Genomic DNA, 21,315 nt, shown 5'->3' with positions numbered 1-21,315 from the left:
TCATTCAAGATGTCGGAATCTGTGCGCTGACATCTGGCTGAGGCCAAGGACTGAGTACTGGCACTTAAGGCAATGGTAGTGTGTTTGCTTTTGGTTGTGGTTACACCCTTGGATACCACAGGGCTGGGATGGTGTGAACTTCTCGAAACCCGCAGCATTGATGGAATCTCGCTTCTGATGCTGCCTGCGATGTGCAACCACTTTGTTTGTGTCCGTGCAAACAAATTCACACTTAAGGCAATGAAAGTGTGAGGCTTTGTTTTGCTGTTGCCCTGTTGGGAAGAGAGGAAATATGTGTTTATAAATATGCATTATCTTTATCTCAATAATAATCACCCAACAATGGCTAATCTTTGTTTCCCAAAAGTGTCAGTTTTGCAAAAGAATTCACTAGCACTTCTAAATGATGGCATGACTATCCATTAATATGCAGTACTGCATCAGGACATTGGTTCCTAATAACCTTTATGATCAACTCTCACAACACCATCAACTGGATCATAAGACCTTGAGAAAAAAGATTCGAGTTGTTTCTTAAATAACTGCAGCGATGAAGTGTTTTCATAGATATGGGAAACTAAATAGTCTGGATGATGTATAAAAAAAAGGGCCTTAAAGGAAAAGGATACTCCCTTACTGCCCTTGGCTCCTGAAGATGTAGGTGGGCATAATTACTATGCAAAATATTTCCAAAATGTGCAGCAACAGCAGATAACATTTCTGTTAGGTAGGGTTCACAGAACTTGACAGCCTTGAAGGTCATTATATTAAGTAGTAGTAATAATAATAATAATAATAATAATAATAATAATAATAATAATAATAATATAATCCTGTGCTGCCCCTTGAGGGGCGTAGGAGCCCAGGGCTAGGCAAACTGGTCCTGACATTTAATATGAGAGTGACCAGCCTCACTCATTCCTAAGTGGCATTACATGAGCAATAAACCCCAACCACCCCTTGGACATAAACCTGCACAGGCTCAATCCGACTGGAGCGCCTTAATTACCCACAAAACCACCTGGCGCCATGATTTGGTTATATGGTTACCACCCAGTGTAGTAAACGGTTTCCTGGTGTACAGGAAACCATTTGGCTTGTCACTCAGTGTAGAGTCACCCATAGGCAGAAGGAAGAGGAAAGATAAAGGAAAAAGGACAAAAGAGGGAGTGTACAGTCACCAGTAGGCATAAGGAAGAGGAAAGAATGAAGGAAAGAAAGACAGAATAGGACGGAAGGAAACAAGGAAGGAAGAAAGAAAAGGGCAGTCACCTGAGAGCAGCACTATATCGAGTGAGTGGATGATGAGCGTCCCCAAATAATAATAATAATAATAATAATAATAATAATAATAATAATAATAACAAAAATAATATTAATAATAACAGTAACAATAATAGGAAAACTCACCTATCATTGAGGCGTATACACAATCTGGACGACCACAGGAAACATTAGATCGAAACTGGTTGAAGTCTCCCCCCATCAGAGTGTCCAGACGCTCGTGCCGGGCAGTGTGTTGCACAAAGCGGGTTTTGTCACAAAAGGAGTAACCACAGTCCTTCCTCATGCAGTGGAAGTGGGTCTGGTGCTCTCTGTATCCACAATGAGGATATTGGCAGTCCTCGTTGAATCTGAAGAATTGTGGAGAACAGTAGATACAAGATTTTTTTTTTTTTTTGGTCTGAGTTATGATAAAGTATGATTAGCAAACTGCATCGGTGTGTACATCGTGCATTTCAACAACGTAAGCATTGCTATAGCAAAATGGTAAACTTTTAACATAAGCAAGAAATTTATCATCATAGTGTCAGATTATGTTCATAATGTTGTGTGTAATAAGGTACCGTAATCAGTTTTGTGGTTGACTTACATTAAATTTCGTATGATTAAAATATAAATAACGACCTGTATAGATTTGAATATTTTGCACTGTCAGCAACATAAATGTTAATAATATGGTTAAAAGTTTCATTTATGATAAGAAAGAAAATTTCCCCCTTACGGAGATTGTTTTTAACCGAATGTGTACTTGTGGTAGTTCTTACCTAAATCGAATATAGCCCTCTGGCACTGGCTCATCTTTTAGTAGCCGAATGGAGTGATTAGATCTGATTTTCTTAGCTTCCTGTGAATTAAAATCATCGGCCCCAAGCCTCTTGCCCAGCATGGCTAAGTGGGGTGATGGACCGAAAGATGAGGACAAAAGAGGATTTGGCTCTGGGCCAGGGCCAGGAGGACCTGCACCACTGAGGCCTGGAGTTACACCTGGCAACCCTCCTGGACCAGGTGATCTGTGACTCAGGTCTCCATTAGGTCGCATGCCGGGGAACATCAGACCTTGGTGGGCCATCGCTGCTAATGTTGGATGAACTTGCCATGCAGCTGGTGGCAGTAAGCGAGGTAGACTTCCGGGGAACATTCCTGCCATACCAAACTGTGGACCAAATGGAGAGGGAAGGCCAGGAAAGCTTGTGGCCTGTGTATAAACATGAGGGAACTGAGGTGTCGTTGGGGGCCCACTCAGGCTACTGGGAATGCTGTTAATACCGAGTGGTCTAGGGTTGCTGGTGGAGATGCTGGGTGTCGTGCATGGAAAGCAGCTGCTAATTGCACTGCTAGGACTTCTTGGACTGCTGGGACGGTCATTGCTGTTTTCTGATTTGACCTGAACATTTCCTTCTTCATCCTCTCCCTGTTCTGTACTTCCCTCTACCTCTTCTTCTCCTGCAGAGAACCCTCCAGGGTTCATAGGTACACAAGTGGCATGTTTCAGGAGATGAGGCTTTAACTTTTCCTGCTCACTAAAGGCCTGATTACAGATATGACAATGATAGTGATCTTTCTTTTTCAGTTTACAAAACGGTCTGCCACAAGAGTACTCGGGGCCATATTGTGGATGCCGTTCTGGATTAAACCAGTCTGGTCCCAAGGCTGCTACCGCCGCCGCCGCTGCTGCTGCTGGGAGGGGTGGTTGGTCTCTGTTGAGTGTCTGCATCATGTGGGCAGAGTATGGATCTCCCTGCTGGCTATGGGAATGAGGAGAATCCCCATCGGTTTCCTGGCGATCCTCTGATTCATTATGTTCCATTTGGTCACGAATGGGCGAATGCATAACTGGAGGAACTGGTGAACGCCGGGTGGCCGTGATGGTTAGACTTCCAGACACCGGCAGTGTGTACGTTGTGGAGTTTTGTGGGCGTGTCGAGGGTGGAATGGGCGTTACTAAAGCACCGGCTTCTCCTCGAGAGGCTGATGACGGTCTGAGACTAGCTGGATTTGAAGTTGGGAAGGGTGACAGTGGGTAGAAGATCCCTGCCGACTTGACCACTGGAGGGGAAAGATCTACATGTCAGTGTAACCTGAAGCTTGATAACCTGATATAAGTACCTCGAAAACTGTAAACAAACGTTATATCTATCCGTATACCTAATTAGATCAGATAAAAAGAGGCAGATAAATAGACAGATAGACAGAGACAGAGACAGACTAATACACACACACACACACACACACACACACACACACACACACACACACACACACACACACACTAATGCACGGTTACTGGTTAAAGGTTTCATCATGACGCACACTGTTAGGACTCCATATTATAATTACAAATCATAATAGATAGATAGATAAATAGATAGATAGAGAGACAGATAGAAGCAGGAAGTCAGATGATGAGAAGGTACTGTGTCTGCGAGAATCGAGCAATGCTAAACATGCTTACACACTCTTAACTCAAGGAATGCTTTAATGGCACACGACAGCGCCTCGTGACCATACACACACATACACACATACTCACACACAGGCTTCTAGAACTTTCCAACCACAGGGAACACACGTGACACAACTCCTGCTACACCAGAATTTAGGAAAGAGAGCTCACATGGAGGCTAGCCATAGAACAGGCAGGTCGTAGGGAGAAGGGCTTAGCAACTTGGGAGACAGAGAGAGAGAGAGAGAGATAGCGGGACTCTACTTTATACTTCGCTCTGTGTGAGAGACTTGTTAATATTTCCAAGACAAATAAAAATAGTCCCATACTATTCTTTACCTCTCCTTGTCATTGAATGACAAATGGGAAAGAAGATTATCTACTTACAAAGCTACTCAAGTATAACAACCGCTCGTCCACAAGTCTAATATATATAACTTCTCTACAAGTAACTACAAAGTCTTTTTATGACAACACTACAAAATTACATTGTAACAGTGGAATAACACAATATTCTTAAGCAAAGATTCATTAGGAGTAAAGTATAACATTATTCTTTGACGATACTAACAAACGGACATTATAAACACGAGAGAACAAGAATGGTCCTTCCAAAGATTTAACTGGTCCAACTATAAGCTTGCCTCTCTTCGACATAAAAAAAAAAGATGAAACAATAATAATAATAATAATAATAATAACAATAATAATAATAATAATAATAATCCTGACTTTTCCTTACCTATGGACGCCGAGTGCAATAGGATCCGAAAACAAAGAAAGAAATTGTACGAAAAGCTGGAGAGCTATTCACGGCAGGGGCAGTGAAATGGGTCACACTATTGTTCAAGCATCATTTAATCCCCCAGACCCAAAATTTCACCTCACAGGCCTAATCACACCCACCCATCCACCCACATCTATATCTACGTATCCATCTATCAATGGATCCATGAAACTATCCATCTAGCTATCTATAAATCATTATATATCCTTTTCACCCATTCCGGCCAGGCTAAGCAATTCCGCCATCAAGTTAAACAAAGTGTGCATAATGTCGGTCGCTTGCTTCTCCATACATACTTGTACTTATCCTAGCATCTCTTTCATGTGTCAGTTCTCCAGCCTCTTCAGCCTACATACCTTGGTTTCTCATACACTGATTTTCCACATCTGTCCACCTCTCCTGAAAGTAATAGTTGCAGGCTACTGTAGCTTTCATTAACTTCATCTCAACTTGTGCCAAAGATGTAAGGATGAGGATTATTCTTAGTGCTTGTAACTGTTATGAGAATTTCAGTTTATCTATAAAGAAAAAAAAAAAAAACTGAGGGCAGCGGGTTAAGCCTATGAGGTGAAGCCAGGACTCCGGGGCTTGAATGGTGAGTCAGTGTCTGGCCCACTTCACTAGGCATGCCGTTCAAAGTTCTCCCTCATTTATGCTTTCTCTTTTCTTGCTTTCTGGACCCTACCTCACTCCATCCTTAGGTAGGAAAAAGAGATCATGATGATGATTAGGAATGTGCATCATATCTTGTTCCTCCCACCATACTGTGACATCTTGGGAATCCTTCTTCTATACTAACCTTGGGATTTGCCTGGTGATTCGCATTCTCCTCCAGCGGTGGGAGTGTCCATTGGGCTGTCTGGACGGGGCTTCTTCAGGAAGATTGGTGACTGAGGGCCGAGACCGTGTGGGGCGCCACTCTCTTCCTCCTGCTGGTGCTTCTCTGCGTGGGACTCCAGCGTTTGGTAGCGTAAGAAGGAGAAGCCACACTTGGTGCAGTGGAAGTGCTTGTTTACCTTGTTGCTGTGGAAGGTGAGATCAGGTCAGAGAGAGAAAAGAGGAAGGAGGAGGAGAGGTAAATCAGTGGTTTAAAAAATATAATGAACTGATCTGCTTAAAAGAAAAGATAACACTACATCACGGAATTGTTAAATGTTTCCAGTTACTGCTGGATACTTTCCCTTCTGCTCGTACATACAGTACACACTAGTAAATGAAGAATAATTCAAAGACAACCAATAAACCAATACATGTGCATATCCTGTTCTTTCATTTAAAAAAAAAAAAAAGAAACTATAGGAGGACATAATGTTTTATGTATTTTTTCTCGTGTGGCTTGTTCCTCATAATCATCAGAATAATAGAGTATTCAATTATGAAGTAATGTTTACTGCAGCTTCAAACGGGAATTATATTTGTAACTCTGCAGTATGCTCATGCATAGAGGTTGCATGTTATAACATGCATACACATTCAGAACAAGGGAACTGATCAGAGAAGTGAATTATCGGTAATGGTGAAAAATTTAAGAGTTCATTCCCCACCCGCTGCGTGACAATGACCTGCGCTACTCATGATTTAAACAAAGAGGCGAAAGCTTTTGTGTCAGACTGCCTACAATAGCCATTTCCTTCACTGTTCACTTCTCCTAAAGTGGGTGAGCCATGTTCTCCTAATGTCCCATTCACTTTATAGCAAGTGATGTCCTTCTACGTTTCATTTCCTGACCTGTAGCATCTTCTGTGATGGAATGTGCTTGACCAGTCATGGGGCATATAAACAAGTGAGAGACCCTGCAATGAGGGAACCCCACCTTAAAGTAAATAGAGCTGTGAGTGTTCTGGCTGGACGGCCGAAAGCATTCCTCATCAGGAAGAAAAGATGTGGTGCAAGGTTCGATCCCAGTGAGGGGCATTAAAATATTATTGGGCTGGAAGCCAACTTCAATAAAGCATAACACAAACGTCTATCTACTTGTTCATAGCAGTCAGCTTGTTCTGGCGATGCATGATCCAGCAAAAGTGTAAAGGTCAGTGCCACTCTGAGCAACGTTCCCTTTTGCTCATGAAATCCCTAGAGATACGCCGTTTCCAGCATTTTGTTAATTTACCAATAAGGAAATGGCCTTAAATGGGACATTACAAATTAAAAGGTTACATGGATTCCACAGGCAACAGCATGGTCATTATGAAAACTCAGAATATGATAAGGCATTATTGTTTATTTATTATAACTGAAAAAATACTAGGCTACAAAGACGTAGTCGGCCAAGCATAAAAGTCAAGTGGACAGTTAAAAAAAAAAAATGCAACTCTTACCTTTGACAGTTGGGTGAGCGACAATCTATGTTGCGGTCGATGGCAATGAAGCCCTCTGGAATGGGCATGTTCTCGTGGAAGTCGTGAGCGTGGAGAGGAAGGACATCGGCGTGGGTGGTGACGTAGAGACAGCGGGGGTGGGCGCAGTGGTAGTGGTGGCGGCCAAGCAGGGGACACAGCTGGTCAGGACATGGTACACCCTCGGCCCACGGGTAGAAGCCATCCACAATCTCCGCCTGCAGTTGTCAAACATGTGGATTTACACACTGACTTTTACTTAACACAAAAATAATTTCAATAACACACACGACAGAAGCGTGATCTCGTGAGAATAGTAGTAAAGATAAAGGGGAAAAAAAAAAATCGGGCGAGATCGTAAAGTTAAAATGAAGTCATCTTGCTCTAAGTCGGTTATGTTCAGAAATATTTTTCTTGCACATGAGCTCCATTGGGCTTTTAATCTTGAATTTCAGTTAGGAAATCAAGAAATAAGCATTCACACTACAGGTATGGACCGTGATCAAGCGAGCATGGTTGCATTTTTTACTTCCGGCTAAATGTGGTTTGTTTTTTTTCTTTTACTGAGGGGGGGGGGGAGGAATGACTCGTACCAGTGGAAGAAAGTTTTCATGACAGTTTCGAATAGGCAGTCTCATGATTGGCCTAACAGCTAAGGGGAAAAAAGTGTTGGCGTTCTACTCTTATGTTTATTTATTTATTTATTTATTTTTCTCGGCTATGTTTGGCTTCTCTTGGGAAAGAGTCTCGTACCCCTGAAAGACAATTTTCATGATAGTAAAAAAAAAATAAAAAATGGGTTGACATGCCACCACTCGTTCAACAGCAGAGAAGAAAAAGTTTTGGCGCTCCTCAGTCGTGGAGCCATATGAAACGAGTTTTACACACATAATTTCGGCTGAGTATAATGATCTCGCTCGCTGCATCCTTAACTCTATCACTACGGCTGGTAAATTTGGTTACTTTATTCAGGTTAACACCAGAATGTTTCAATCAATGGAGAAAAATCCTAGCACTCAAAGGCTTCAAAAACTACCTCAGGTATCTCTAACTCTTACGTGTACTGTGCTGGAGAGGAACGCCTTTAAGTGGTGGCACCGATGCAGCTGGCTGACTCCATTGTTCAGTTATACAAGCGTCCCTTAGTACTCTCCCTGTCCTCAAAAACGAGGATGTGGACTGCAGGAGGAGGGGAACTTCAGCCTGCAGTCCACCGAGGTCATATTTCAGTGAACCTCGGGCTATAACAAAAACTACTACTACTACACTCCTCAAATAACGTATTGCACTGTTGGGGGCTCGATGGTTAGGAAACTGAGCATATTTTTCTGACACGGACGGATTTATTATGATGATATCTTAGACTATAAGACGTCACTCAGTGTGTCATTTGATCTATTTTTAGGGGACTAATACCAAGATTAATAATTGCACAACGATCACAGGGTGGCCCCGCGTCAACATTTTAAAACTGTAAGTGTTGTAAAAGGTGCCATACTTTTTTGCGGGATGCACACCTATGATTTCTACATAGGATAACATCAGACAATTTGGTTCAAACAAAAGATATCCTTACAGTGAAAGGGTTAAATTGCCATATGAAGTACAAAGCAAATTGCAATCTAAAGAGGTGATTTATTATATATATATATATATATATATATATATATATATATATATATATATATATATATATATATATATATATATATATATATATATATATAGTATAATTCAGAATATGACAGAAATATGGAAACAGTGCTTTTGAACATCGTTTGCGACCACCACGGCAAGTATGATCACGATTGTAAGAGAGAGAGAGAGAGAGAGAGAGAGAGAGAGAGAGAGAGAGAGAGAGGATTTTTAAAACGTTTATTTTTATAATTATTATTATCGTGCACTGCAGGCTGAATTCTTTTTTAGAAATCTAGTACTCGTTGTAGTTCCGCCTGGGGCACATAAGCATGCACATGAAAGACACTTTTTTTCCTATGACGTAATGATGAAATTCATGAAACTCATCAAACTGAGTTGGTATTGCTTATGAAACACCCCACCCTCCATTCGATTAAATGTTTTTGAGTTTTATTATCAACGATTTTATTCAACTTAGGACAGACCTCCAGTAGTGAAGAGGTTCATGTAGGCTGTGTCCAACTCCTTCACTTTCAGAAGTCATGAAAAACTTAATGAAACAATCTGGTGGTGGCAACAAAAACATAAAATATGTCAAAGATGATGGTCTGGGATTAATGTCTATCAACTGCAATAGGGTCGTTCAGCCAGGTAATTAGTGTAAAGTTCCGGTTAGGTAAACCTCCCTATAAATACGACACACAACAATCAGATTTACATTCAGGTCACTGATTGCACTGCTTGATGACGAGAGACAAAGGGAAACAAACTTTGTCTGAGTGACCCAAGAACTGAACTAGAGATATTCTTGTGGGCTTGATACGCTACCACTGCACCATCGGATCCTCCTAGATACGTGATGGGAATGAGTTGTTAAAGTGTGTGATTTTGCTGACCTGTGGTTGGAGCGGGTTGGCGAGGAGTGGCCCCGTGCGCGGCAACAGCACGGGCTGGGGGCTGCCTGAGGTGGTTGACTGCCCTCCCGTGGAGCAGGTGGTACTTGTGCTGCAGTTACTCGTTGTGCTGCAGCTGTAGGTGCTGGGGAAGTTGTAGTTAGGGCCCACGTTATTGTTGTTGAAATTGCTGTTGGCACTGAAGCCGCTGTTGGTGGTACAGCTACTGCTGGTGGTGAAGGGTGGTGCCATTCTTGGAGGGGAAGTGTCACGCCCTAACTGAGCCAGGTGACCAAGAGGTGTCATGGGGTGGGGGCCTAGAGGCATGCCCACTGGTACTGGGGGAGGGGGCGAGCTCTTGGGTAGCTTGTAGCTGGTGAACATGACCTGCGGAGAGTCATGACCGCTGGAGCCCGGAAGCTGGAATATAAAAAGCTCTTGTTAGCTGGACAGTAGGCTGAGATCGCATATTCACTACCTGAATGATAACATAAAAACAGTTGAGAAGGATGATAATGTTATCACTTTCGTTCTTGGAATCCGGTGACGGACAATTTACTACTAAATTTTGCTACCTCCTAACATCATCATCATCGAATCCTGTGTTCCCCCATGAAGAGAGTAGGAGCCCGGGGCTAGGCAAGTTGTCCTAACTACTTTAATTAATTTGGAAGAGCACCCCTGTAGTGAAGGACATAAAAAAGGCTATAGTCTACTTAGCATACATTCACTTATGAACAAATGTGCTTATGTGATCGGGAAAAACATTATTTATGACTGGGAGAGAGAGAAAAATAAGTGGGAGGATGGTGGTGCTGCGTAGGATATCTGATAAATGCTCACAGTAAAAAGTAATTTGTATTGCAGTTTGAATGTGTATTAAAAATTATGTCTATGCACAGTCTCTTTCTCATACTAATATATCTGGGATGTTGCAGCGAGGGTGCTTGTGTCAGTAAAGCATTAAGCTGCGTACACTGATAATTGAACAAGTAAGCTGAATTCACGTTACAAGGTTGAGAGAGAGAGAGAGAGAGAGAGAGAGAGAGAGAGAGAGAGAGTATTTTATGTAATACAGAATTAAATATCAATGAAAACTCGCAAGCATTAGGGTAACAGTACTACGATACGATTAGTGAGCCGTGTGAGTGAGTTAGCGGAACAAATGTCACTCTAACTTACGTAGTCATTCCACACCTGCAAGTAACAGGAAACAAAACTAAGTCAAATATTTGCTTTACGTATGACAGGGTAAATGTGTGCAATTATATTAAGTTGTATAGATGGACTAATTACTTAGGGCAGGTCGAGATTACCAGCACTGAAATGTAACTTCTGGGTGACCTGCACTGTAATGTTTTGTACACTTATGATGAGCTCAAGGGCCGTATGTGACACGGAGGGCTTCTTAACACCTCTTCCTAATCGATTTACTTTGCATATCGTTCCTTGAAATACTCTTGCATGTTATTTATATCGTATTAATGTCGACGTAGTTTCATCAGTAACATGTAGAGGATATTGAGGTGCACTGTATAGATTAAATCGCTAGGAGAGAAGCGTTACGAAATCTACAAAGCCATTCAGAATATGAAAGAAAAGTTCGTATCGTTTAGTTAAGTAGGCTTCTTAGCACGTCTTTCTAATCTGTGGATGTGTGCATATGCCACTTTAACATTTTCTTGTATGGTAATATTGTAAACTATGTCAGTATCAGGAAGACATATACAAGAGCATAATAAAGATGCAATACAAAATAAATCGTTAAGGAAAAGGTGGTAGAATACCTACTAAGCTAACAAGAATACGGCCTCAAGAGAAGAAGAATGTGGTATCAAGTGACGCACCTCAATGACTCTGTTTTTGGGTGGCCGTCCCCGCTTACGCTTGAACATGGCGTCGATAGTGGTGACGGTGGCCACGTGCCCGCCGGCTCCCGGGGAAGCGGCCAGGGCCAGGCGCCGTGCGTAGTCATGCATCCGGAAGTGTTCCAGGCGGCGGAAAGGCTTGTCTCCCGCCGCCAACACCGCCTCGCCGCACCCCTCCTACACACACACACGCACACCACACCACAAGGTTAGTCACCACAACACTCAACACAAACCTTAATTAGTAGCAGCGGTAACTGCACAGTAATTAACACACTTTAAGTAAGGAATAATAAAAGCTATGAAACTTAGGATTACAGCAGAGCAAAAAGCAAAAATTCATATATAACAGAGGAACGTGGCAGTAAAACTTGTTAAATCTATGGGAATGAGTAATAATAATAAAAAGTACCACAAATATGTGCACGAAACAGAAAGCACACTGCAACTCTGTATAAAACACTATTATTACCGGGAACCACCTATGACCTTCATTAAGATCTAGTCTCTGAGTCACCCGGTGCTGCTGACTATCCCGACACAATACAAGGCCATGCGGGAGCTATGGTCAGATGTAAGTTAAACAAAAGGACTAACCCAGTTGCAGTGGTAATGGTCTGCGTGGTCCTGGATGGGGCAATCTGGGGGGCAGGGGCGTGGGTCTTCAGACTGGGATATTCTTGTGTAGTGCTCTTCTGTGATCACTGTCTGCTGTTCGTGCACCCTCCCATGTTCTCGTGCACTCTCACGGCCGCGGAACACTGTCTCACATTCATCACAGTGCCAGTGTTCCATCCCCGACAGGTCACAGCCAGCCCGACATGGCTCGTCACGGCTGTGGCATCTCAGCCACCGCTCCCAGTCACGGTCCTCACCGCCCATACTGACGGTCAAGTCCACAGGCGAGGCCGGGCCAGAGGACGACGAGGCAGGGGTGGAGGCTGAGCTGGTAACTGACCCCCCAGGGAAAAGACCATGGGCAGAGGGCGGGGTGACTCCCAACAGGCGAGCCAGAGGATGCTGGGACTCTGTCATGCCGGGAGACGGGAAGCCTCCCATCAACAGGCCAGGAGGCCGCTGCAAGCCTGGGGTCAGAGGACCGGGTGGACCAGGGGTTGGGATTGATCCTTGTGGAGATGATGAGTCTTCACTTCTTTGGTCTACAGGACCCATGGGCGCACCAGGCAAGGGGCCACTTAAATGACCCATCAAAGGATTAACCATAGGTCCTCCGAGGGCGGCCAGAGGTCGTAATGCCTCGTGCAGAAGGGGTGCCAGAGCAGGGTGTCCATCAGGCACTCCCAGCATCGTTTGTGCCAGCTTGTACTTGCGGTAGGCTCTTTCGTGTTCCTGCCGCTCATGCTTCCGCTATAAACAACAGTAACATCAGTTTTATCATATTTTCATTCTCGTTCCTAATTTACTTATTAATTTACATTTGACTGCACACAGGGAAATTTATAGTGACATTCTGATACTGTACAAACAATAAACTCATGCGCATATCATCTGGTTCATTATGAAAATGCTGGTGTACCTTGTGAGCAAAGATCTGGCCTGATGAGTGGAGGACATAGTTGCAGTCTGGCCGGATGCAGTGGATGTGGTTCACTACCATCGAGAACTTGCACCCCTCATACGGACATGCCTCCTGCTTCATGAACTTTTTAAAACCGTCCTTTATCAGCTGCTCGTCCTTTATGTGATAAGTCTTGTGCTTCTCTGTAGGTGTAATTGTACCTCATAGTATTTGCAGCTTTTTGAAGTTGGATAATTAATACTTACGGTATTTCATGCATCTTATATACTGCATTGTAATTAAATTTAGATATAAACAGGTCATGGATAATTGTACCAGGTAAGATTTTTATGCATTTATCATGCTGCATTGTAACAGACACAGATGTTTTTACTGATGGCCCCAAGCTGGTCTGAAATGTGAACTGCCGGTTTCAGTTGATCTTCTGCAGTACAATGTTCACCATTTGGGGGATAGGAAAGGAGTTGAGGAACACTTGTACAACCAAGCAACAGAGCCGACAAGTTATATCGGTGCCACCACGTGAAGGCGTCCTTCTCCAGCACCCATATAGATGTAAACTGAAGTAATTGGTAACTACCAGGCAAGAAGTCAGACTCACCCATATCAGCCTTGTTCTTAAAGGTGTAGTTACAAGCGCTCCTCATGCAGTGGAAGTGTGTGGTGCGCTGGCCGCTAAAGCTGCAGGCAGGTTGGTTGCAGTCCTCAGAAGCACGGAACCTCTGGAAGCCCTCCTGCATGATGGCGGAGTCCTTGCGGTGGTAGTTGGCGTGCATTTGGACATCCGAAGTACTGATGTACACCTTGTCGCATCCCTCCTGTTGGCACACGGTATTATCATGCCACAATGCTAGTCTTACAGAAGCTCGTAGTCTATGTGCCATAAGAGGCTTCATAGCACCTGCTCATTAGCTATTTATTTCGCAAACTTTGACATTCTGTCGTATGTTATTTATATATCGTTTTAATACAGACATACTTTGCAACACTGCCTTGCAAACAGAATCAAGATATGCAATAAACTGTTAAGGAAGAAGTGTTATGAAATCTTGGAAGCTACTTAAAATACAACCCATGCAGCTACTGAACTGTCAAAGTCGGGAGGGGTACAGTACGTCAAAACAACAGAGGCATGACCTTGCGCTGTTGAACTTTTATATTAAGGGAAACATATATTTCTTCCATTACACTTGACTTAGTCTAACTTCATCATACCAAGATGTTTAAATTAACACATCAGTCTACTGTACAGTATGTATGTATGCATGTATGTATTTATGTATGTATGTACAGTATGTATGTAAAGGCACTGATGTACCGAGTATGTATGTATGTATGTAAAGGCACCTATGTATGTATGTATGTCTGTAAAGGCACCTATGTATGTATGTATGTAAAGGCACCTATGTATGTATGTATGTATATGCATGTAAGTATGTAAAGGCACCTGTGTATGTATGTATGTGTGTGTGTATGTATGTATGTATGTATGTATGTAATGGCACTTGGTTATGTATGTATATGTATCTATGTATGTAAAGGCACCTATGTAGGTATGTGTGTATGTACGTATGTATGTATGTATGTATGTATGTATCTTTATGATCAGTGATGAAGCTCCTACCATTCAAGACGGCATGCAGTCTGGGTCCCACTAACCTTGAGACAATGGTAGTGTGTTTGTTTGCGATTGTGGGAGCAGTTGGAGAAGCGGTCACTGCAGTCGTCAGAAGGAGAGTAGCGCATGAACCCGTGCTGCAAACTCTCATCTCGTTTTTTGTGCCACTTGAAGTGTCGTATCATCTCCTCCTTCTTACTGAACACCTTCTGGCTGCACTCCAAGCAGTGGAAATGCTCTCTGCATTGTCGGGGAAGATTATTTATAATCAATTAGCATGTTGCATTATGGCTAGGATAATAGCATAATTATACCATTAAATTATATCTATGCATCGCCATTGGCATCTAGAGATATGGGTGCAAGGTCACCCTTATTTACATAATACAGCATTGGAGACAGATACATCCACGATTTAAAACCAAACTTCATTTACTGGATGTATCTTTGACAAACGTTATGGTTTATAAAGCACACAACAGGCTATCTATTTCCAACCAGAAGGATTAGGATTATCTAATAATTTATCTAATCTCAGCTGCTCTTTCTGTTCTCGGTTTTGGAAGTCAAAAACCTTTTCTTTGGAATCAGTTGTGTGTAATACTCATGGATATTTCAATACACTAATTATGACTACGGTCATAGAGCCTTTATTTTTTCCCGTGCCTAATTTTTCACAACCGGAATATGAGATTGATGTATGTAGTTGCAAGGCTGAAAGTATGGAAGCAGGTATACAAAAGAAGATACATTTTACCTTAGGTTATGTTCCCTGCAAGAGATGTTGCCACATTCGAGGGCCGAACTGTAGGATTTGACGTATCGAGAGTAGTCGACTTGAGGCTTGACGAGGGGGTCGCGTACACCCATGCCTCCAGGCAGCAGCGAGACGGACGTCGGGCATCCCACCAGGGACAGTCCTGCTAACCCAGGAGTCACTGCTGGGGGGAACACAGCCACAGTTAGCAAGACGGAGATAATGGAGGGGGGGGGGGACCACAAGTAGCAAAAGAGAAATATTTGCTTATAGCTACTGAACTGTCACAAAAAAACAATGAAAATTATTTTCTATTGGAGATGAAATAGTCACACGTAGTTGTGTTGCTAGAACGGAGTTGTCGGATCTGTCAGCTCTAGTTAGTTCTATTAGAACACGCTAAATTATTTTAAAGTCCATTCTGCAATATGCACAACACAGCGAAGTACGCACAGCATTTAACACTTTTAAAATATTTTCAGTGTTATCATAAAGATGTTCAAGCTCTCGATGGTAACTGAGTGTCAAACACTATTTCCTGAGTACAAAGTGGAAGATACAGAGGAGAAGGTGTTTGCTGCTTGTCTAATGAGGCGATTGTTTCCTTCATTACTGTCATGATGCTGTTCTCCTCAGGCACAAGGACGTTCACACGCGAGGGTCTTTATCCTCACTATTGGTATCATGGAACGCACTTCCTTGGAGCCATACATTTTCATTTAGTTAAGACTCCACATGTCAAACATTGCGTGTAGGTGTCTCACTGACTTATCTATTTTAAACTCATGTGTTGTCACAATGGGTATGTTATCTTACAAACTGACAAGAAGCGTTGATTTGTGAAGATGTGTATTTCAGAAATTCAAAATGTTACTTCAAGATTTATCTACTTAACCTCCTGATCCGGTCTTGCCAAGGAACATGTCTCACCGGACAGAAGAAAAGTGAGTGAGTGTTGTGCATGTGTGGCTGGTGTCGGGTGGGTGTGGGACGGGCGTGTGGGCGAGCTTCCGCTGAGCAGGAAGGAGGATGACCACTACCTGGGCCCGGCACACCGCTCTCCGCCCCTGTGGTCGCAGGCTCCAAGGGCGAGACTGGTGTGGCAACCGCAGCTCGCGATCAATTGCAGGGCTAACTGAGGATGTCCTGGCGGGGGAGGCCTGCCGCTCCACGGGAAGCACGGGGGCGCCGCGGCTTCCCTGCTGAATCACGCACACAGACTCCACGACGACAGAAACTTTCACATTATATGCTACTGTACTCTCTTTACTTTAACTTGGACTATAATAACCATCTCTTAATCTTGAATGCTGAGCTGTAGCAAGAGATGAACACTAAAATATGATAGAAATCAAAAGGAAGTGCCTTGGAAAGGATGAAAAGTTGTAGTATTATCTTATACTATCACAGAGCTACGAGAAATTACCTGCAGAAGGACAAAAGTATCGATAAAAGTAAAATGAAAAACCCATAGCTATCATACGACTAATCGACAGTCCGGGAACCTCATAAAAGTAAGAAACGAAAGGGGACGAAAATACTAACAATGAAAAAAAAAAACACACATTCATCCAAGCGCTCTCGTAAGTTAGTGCCCCGTTCCACGTTATTCATTGGATTAAATGGTTTCATCGCAATCCTAAAATAATGGCACTCATGAATACTGAACACTGATACTGTAGGATTAAAAAAAAAAAATGTATGTTACAACGACGATTACATATTTCTAAAACATGACCAGACTAGCACTGCAGAAAGAATTCCAAAAAAAGAAAGTTTATGTGGCACAGTGTTATTATATGCACGAGTATTAATAAGAAATTTATTAAGGTCTAAAATTACATCTGGAGAAAATACTGATCCCGTTCAAGTATAACATCGCCATACATGAAGAAGTAATTTTAACTCCTTCTCTACGTCGATGTATTTTTAATTTTTTCCTTAATACATCTAGTTGATTTTACTTGGGTTAGGCTGGTGAAACTCTCACGTTGAATAAAACCGTGAGACAGCAGCAAGAATGAAATAAAAGTGACGTTCTCAGCTGAAGAGATTAGTGAATAGGCTAATAGGTTGGTATTAGAGTGAAAATAGTATGCATCTATATGGGTAGGTAGAGGCAGGTAAGTAGTTAGGTAAGTAGGCATGCAGATAGCTAGGTAAAGGGATAACAATATAAAAAGGTAGAAGGTGAGAAAGCAGAAAGTAGGCAGGTAAGCAGGCAGTTAGGTAGGTAGGCAAGGGAATAGGAAGGTATGCTGATGCAAGGTGAGAAGGTAGAAAGAAGGTAACATGAAAGAAGTAGGTAGTTAGATAGGTAGGAAAGGGGACAGGAAGGTAGGCTGATGTAGGGTGAGAAGGTAAAAGGGAAGTAGGCATGCAAGACGGCAGACAGGTAGGAAGGGTGATAGGAATACGCCAATTACCTGCACTCATTTCCTCTACCATTTCCTCGCCCTGAAGGATTTAATGATTATTCCGCCTACCTTCCGTGTTTCCTTGTCCAGTTCCTAAGATCCGGGAGTAGGTGGGCGTGGCAGGTCGTTCCCGCCACACCCTCGCCTCTCCGATAACGTCTGAGCAACCACCACCGCCAGTAATTATTCATCCTTTCACGATTTATCACCCAGCTAACCTCTCGCCGCTCCGTGTGTTAGCGCTTCTTCATCGACCTCGCTTACGCACCGTCCCTTTCTCCTCTTCGGAACTTAGGATAAAACACACACACACACATACACACACACACACACACACACACACACACCTATAAGGCTACGTAGAGGACTCATTAACCTACGTTTCAATTATAGTCTTGTTTCCACCAGACGATTTTCTTCATTTCAGGTGAGACTGTTAAACTTGAGAGACTGGATATAGTTTACATTAACCCTCTTCACTATAAGAGGCTTCGATTAAGGTAGATAAGAGTCGTCAGAGAGAAGCAAGACTAAAAAAAAAAAAAAAAGTACTGAGGGAGATAACTTGGCCAAAATAAATGAGATGCTGGAATTACAACTGACAGATAAACTACCAGCTGTGTGTCATCATTCTCTCCCGTTTAGTTAGAGGTCTAGCTTACAATCAGTTTAAGTTCGTGGTACGGAAAACTCACCTACCGTACATAAGTATCATCCGTAATGCAAACAAGTATATGAACTCCCCTCCCTCTCCCCCCTCCCTCTTTCTCTCAGGACCCTCATGTATACAGTTTCTTGAGCTGTGTGTAAGATCGCATGTTTATACTTTTATCTGCACTCATACAGCAGACAGACACATCACAACTAAGAAAGGTGACTATAGAAGTGAAACATACGGTGAAAGAGGCTGATTCCTGATAATAATTAACTGTTATGGAAATTGATCGTAAAAATAATGATAAAGATCCATTGTAAATACGACCCCAGTTGCACACACACACACACACACACACACACACACACATACGCATGCGCAACACTACACAGTCTATAGAATTAGGTCTCAGCGGGGGGAGGAGTGATTAATAAAATCCATATATTGACGGAAGACAAGGGGAAAGGGGCGCTACAAGGAATAATCCCCATCCGAGCAGACGACTGAACACGCCTGGCTATTCGTTTTTGTCTCCCCATGGCCCCAGTCCCTCTCAGGCTTCGGGATCTACATAAATCCGTAAAAACTAACCGCCCATCCGATTCTATTCTCGGACCCGGGCCATGACACGGAATAATCACCTCCAACTCGAGCATGCGGACGGGCTCATAACGATAATTGGAGCGGCCGCCAGTCCCACTCCCGGCGACACTCTCAAATGAACGCCCATTTATCATCCGTCGGGGGGAAATTATAAACTAGCCTAATTTTCATGGAACGTCCGACCCCACTAACTGACCCCAAGCTATGTCCGTCCGCATTAATTTAGACTTTTGGGCAACACTCAGCATAATCGCCTCGACTATTCAAGCAGGTCGCGACAAATGAACCTATGTGAAGGTAGGAAAATAAAAGGACAATGACGAAGTATTGCTGGGGTAATGAGGAGTTTTGTGAGTGTGTCCGCGCTGGCCTCCCACTGAGCAATTGATCCACCCCCCGTTTTCCGAGATCAATAACCAAAATGAAGCGTTGTCGGTTCTCCAACTTTCTGTCGGCAGTGGGTTATTAAACGAATGAATAACGCGAGGTAGGGAACGACAAAAAACACCGCTATAAGTCAAGATTTTTACCACCTCAGTGTTCAGACACATAATCTACTGGCATAAAAATGGAAAAGTTAAATGGGGCTCGCTACCCAGATCTGTCAACGTCCATCCGACCGTGGGGCAAAAAATATGAAACATTAGTAACAACCGGGGTTTAAATTTGCTGCCGCCTCTTTCTATCTGGCATTCTAATGTTCGCCGACCATGAATATTTTATGAGCACCACGCAGAACGATGGGTCTGCCTAGGGGTAAATTGCTGTGCGTTTTGTGAATCGAACTCCATTTAAATTGTGGCCCATTTACCGAGCGCCTACAATAAGGATGGCAACGCTGGCTTTACAAGGAGCATTCATAAATCTCTCCGCCTAGTGGCTTGTTTATTTACAAGTGGAGTCCTCCCGGGGCAGAACTGGAGGGCCTCTTTTATTCCCTTTGTCACGTAAGAGCCGAGATGCCACATTACCATCTACGTCACGGCTGGTCCCAGCACACACCACCACCGGTTATGCATAATTACCATTAAAAAAGAAAAATATGTAGGCTGAAATATTTACATTATTTATACATAATTTTATTTCTCTTACTGTTGGAGGGTATAAGATGCAGCAACATTCTTCATGGTTTATATTTACGTTTTTTTTTTCTTTCATGACGAAATGATAATTTTTTCGTAAATTAGTGGTAATGCTATCACCTCATTCTTCTTTGTGTGTTCAACAGATGAGTTCAAGCAGTGTGTATAATGGTTAAAAATTATCAAGGAGAACGATTTTTTAACGACGCTGAAACTGGAAAATAAGGATGGGTGATTGTAAGTACCAAACAAAAGTCATAGCCTACGATTATCTTTTCTGTGGTCTCGTGTTTGTTGTGATGGTCTGGTTTCTCAGTGTCTGCTCGACGTCGGAAGCGGAGTCCTCGGATTCACAGCAATCAGCTTTCTCTATCGCCTGAACCCTAGCGCAATAAAGTACGCCAACAGCAGCCAGGGAACAGCTCAGACCTCCTCCCAAGTGCCAGATCTATCACATACGAGGCGCATAAAGTCAACGTGAATACATCTCGAGTGGATAAATGACAGACAAACCACGTGTACGGGCGTGTTAATTCTCGGTCTACGTCAAAGCGGCTTTTACACCTGACTTCTTTACGGTCATCCTAAAATTGCTGGGAGGACACACACCAGTAGGCTGCCCCCGGGGACTCCAAGTGATATAATAAGAGGAGGTTGAGTCTTGGCTTGTGCGACTGCGAGAATGGAGGGAGCGAGCGTCATTTGTTATCATAGGCCCGAAATACACGAGACCTGCCACTCCCCTCACAACCCCCCCCCCTCCTACTCCCCCTCTTGCTCTTCCCCTTCCTCCTCCTCCTCCAACTCCTCCTTTATCATCATCGTCATAATCATCATCATCATCTATCTATCTATCTATATACCTAGGCTGCTTCCCCCAAGGAAAGGGAGGTAGCCGTGACAGGACGATACACTCCCCATTTACTCATCCATTCAAACACATTCATTCGGATCTTAGCCCCAAAGGGGAGGACGGACAGATCCTCATCGCACCACACCGCACAAGGGTCAACTCCGCAATGCAATCAGTGACATCCGCAGCAGGGCCCGACAGCAGAGCTGGTTTACCCCTGCCACATCATAACAGACTCATCCCCTTACCCGCACCTGACCTGAAATAGCTGATCATCATCATTACATCTTTTTTTTTTTCTTTTCCTCCTCCTCCTCCTCTCCTCTTCCTCCTCCTCCTTTTCCCCTCCTCCTCTCCTCCTCCTCCTCCTCCTCCTCTTCCCCTCCTCCTCCTCCTCCTCCACCTCCTCTCCCTGGCCTCACTTCCACTTGGCAGGGCTCGTCGCTCCCCACTAGTTTGTTGACGGAAGATGGTAAGCAGGCCGCCACTTAATTGATACCCAAACCAGCATTCCCGGCGGCTTAGGATCTGCTCTACATTT

General features: G+C 43.3%; 1 protein-coding gene across 1 annotated transcript in view; it reads right to left on the bottom strand.

Annotated features, from left to right (window-relative positions):
* The window catches only part of LOC145397744 (zinc finger protein castor homolog 1-like), a 479,323-nt gene continuing 458,008 nt past the window's right edge, over positions 1 to 21,315 (bottom strand). Inside the window, exons 5-18 of the mRNA XM_080270764.1 lie at positions 15,165 to 15,345; positions 14,449 to 14,647; positions 13,391 to 13,607; positions 12,787 to 12,971; positions 11,847 to 12,617; positions 11,229 to 11,426; positions 10,564 to 10,578; positions 9,594 to 9,801; positions 9,385 to 9,497; positions 6,833 to 7,068; positions 5,314 to 5,537; positions 2,049 to 3,345; positions 1,411 to 1,634; positions 1 to 272 (exon numbers count right to left, since the gene is read on the bottom strand). Of these exons, the coding sequence (XP_080126890.1) occupies positions 1 to 272; positions 1,411 to 1,634; positions 2,049 to 3,345; positions 5,314 to 5,537; positions 6,833 to 7,068; positions 9,385 to 9,497; positions 9,594 to 9,801; positions 10,564 to 10,578; positions 11,229 to 11,426; positions 11,847 to 12,617; positions 12,787 to 12,971; positions 13,391 to 13,607; positions 14,449 to 14,647; positions 15,165 to 15,345 (4,340 nt within the window). The remainder of the gene's footprint in view (positions 273 to 1,410; positions 1,635 to 2,048; positions 3,346 to 5,313; positions 5,538 to 6,832; positions 7,069 to 9,384; positions 9,498 to 9,593; positions 9,802 to 10,563; positions 10,579 to 11,228; positions 11,427 to 11,846; positions 12,618 to 12,786; positions 12,972 to 13,390; positions 13,608 to 14,448; positions 14,648 to 15,164; positions 15,346 to 21,315) is intronic.

This window comes from Coenobita brevimanus, chromosome 43, assembly GCF_032717465.1.
Source record: "Coenobita brevimanus isolate Jiangsu-jjx chromosome 43, ASM3271746v2, whole genome shotgun sequence".
NCBI lineage: Eukaryota > Metazoa > Arthropoda > Malacostraca > Decapoda > Coenobitidae > Coenobita > Coenobita brevimanus.
Note: the sequence above shows the minus strand (reverse complement) of the source record. Positions and strands in the feature narration are given on the sequence as shown.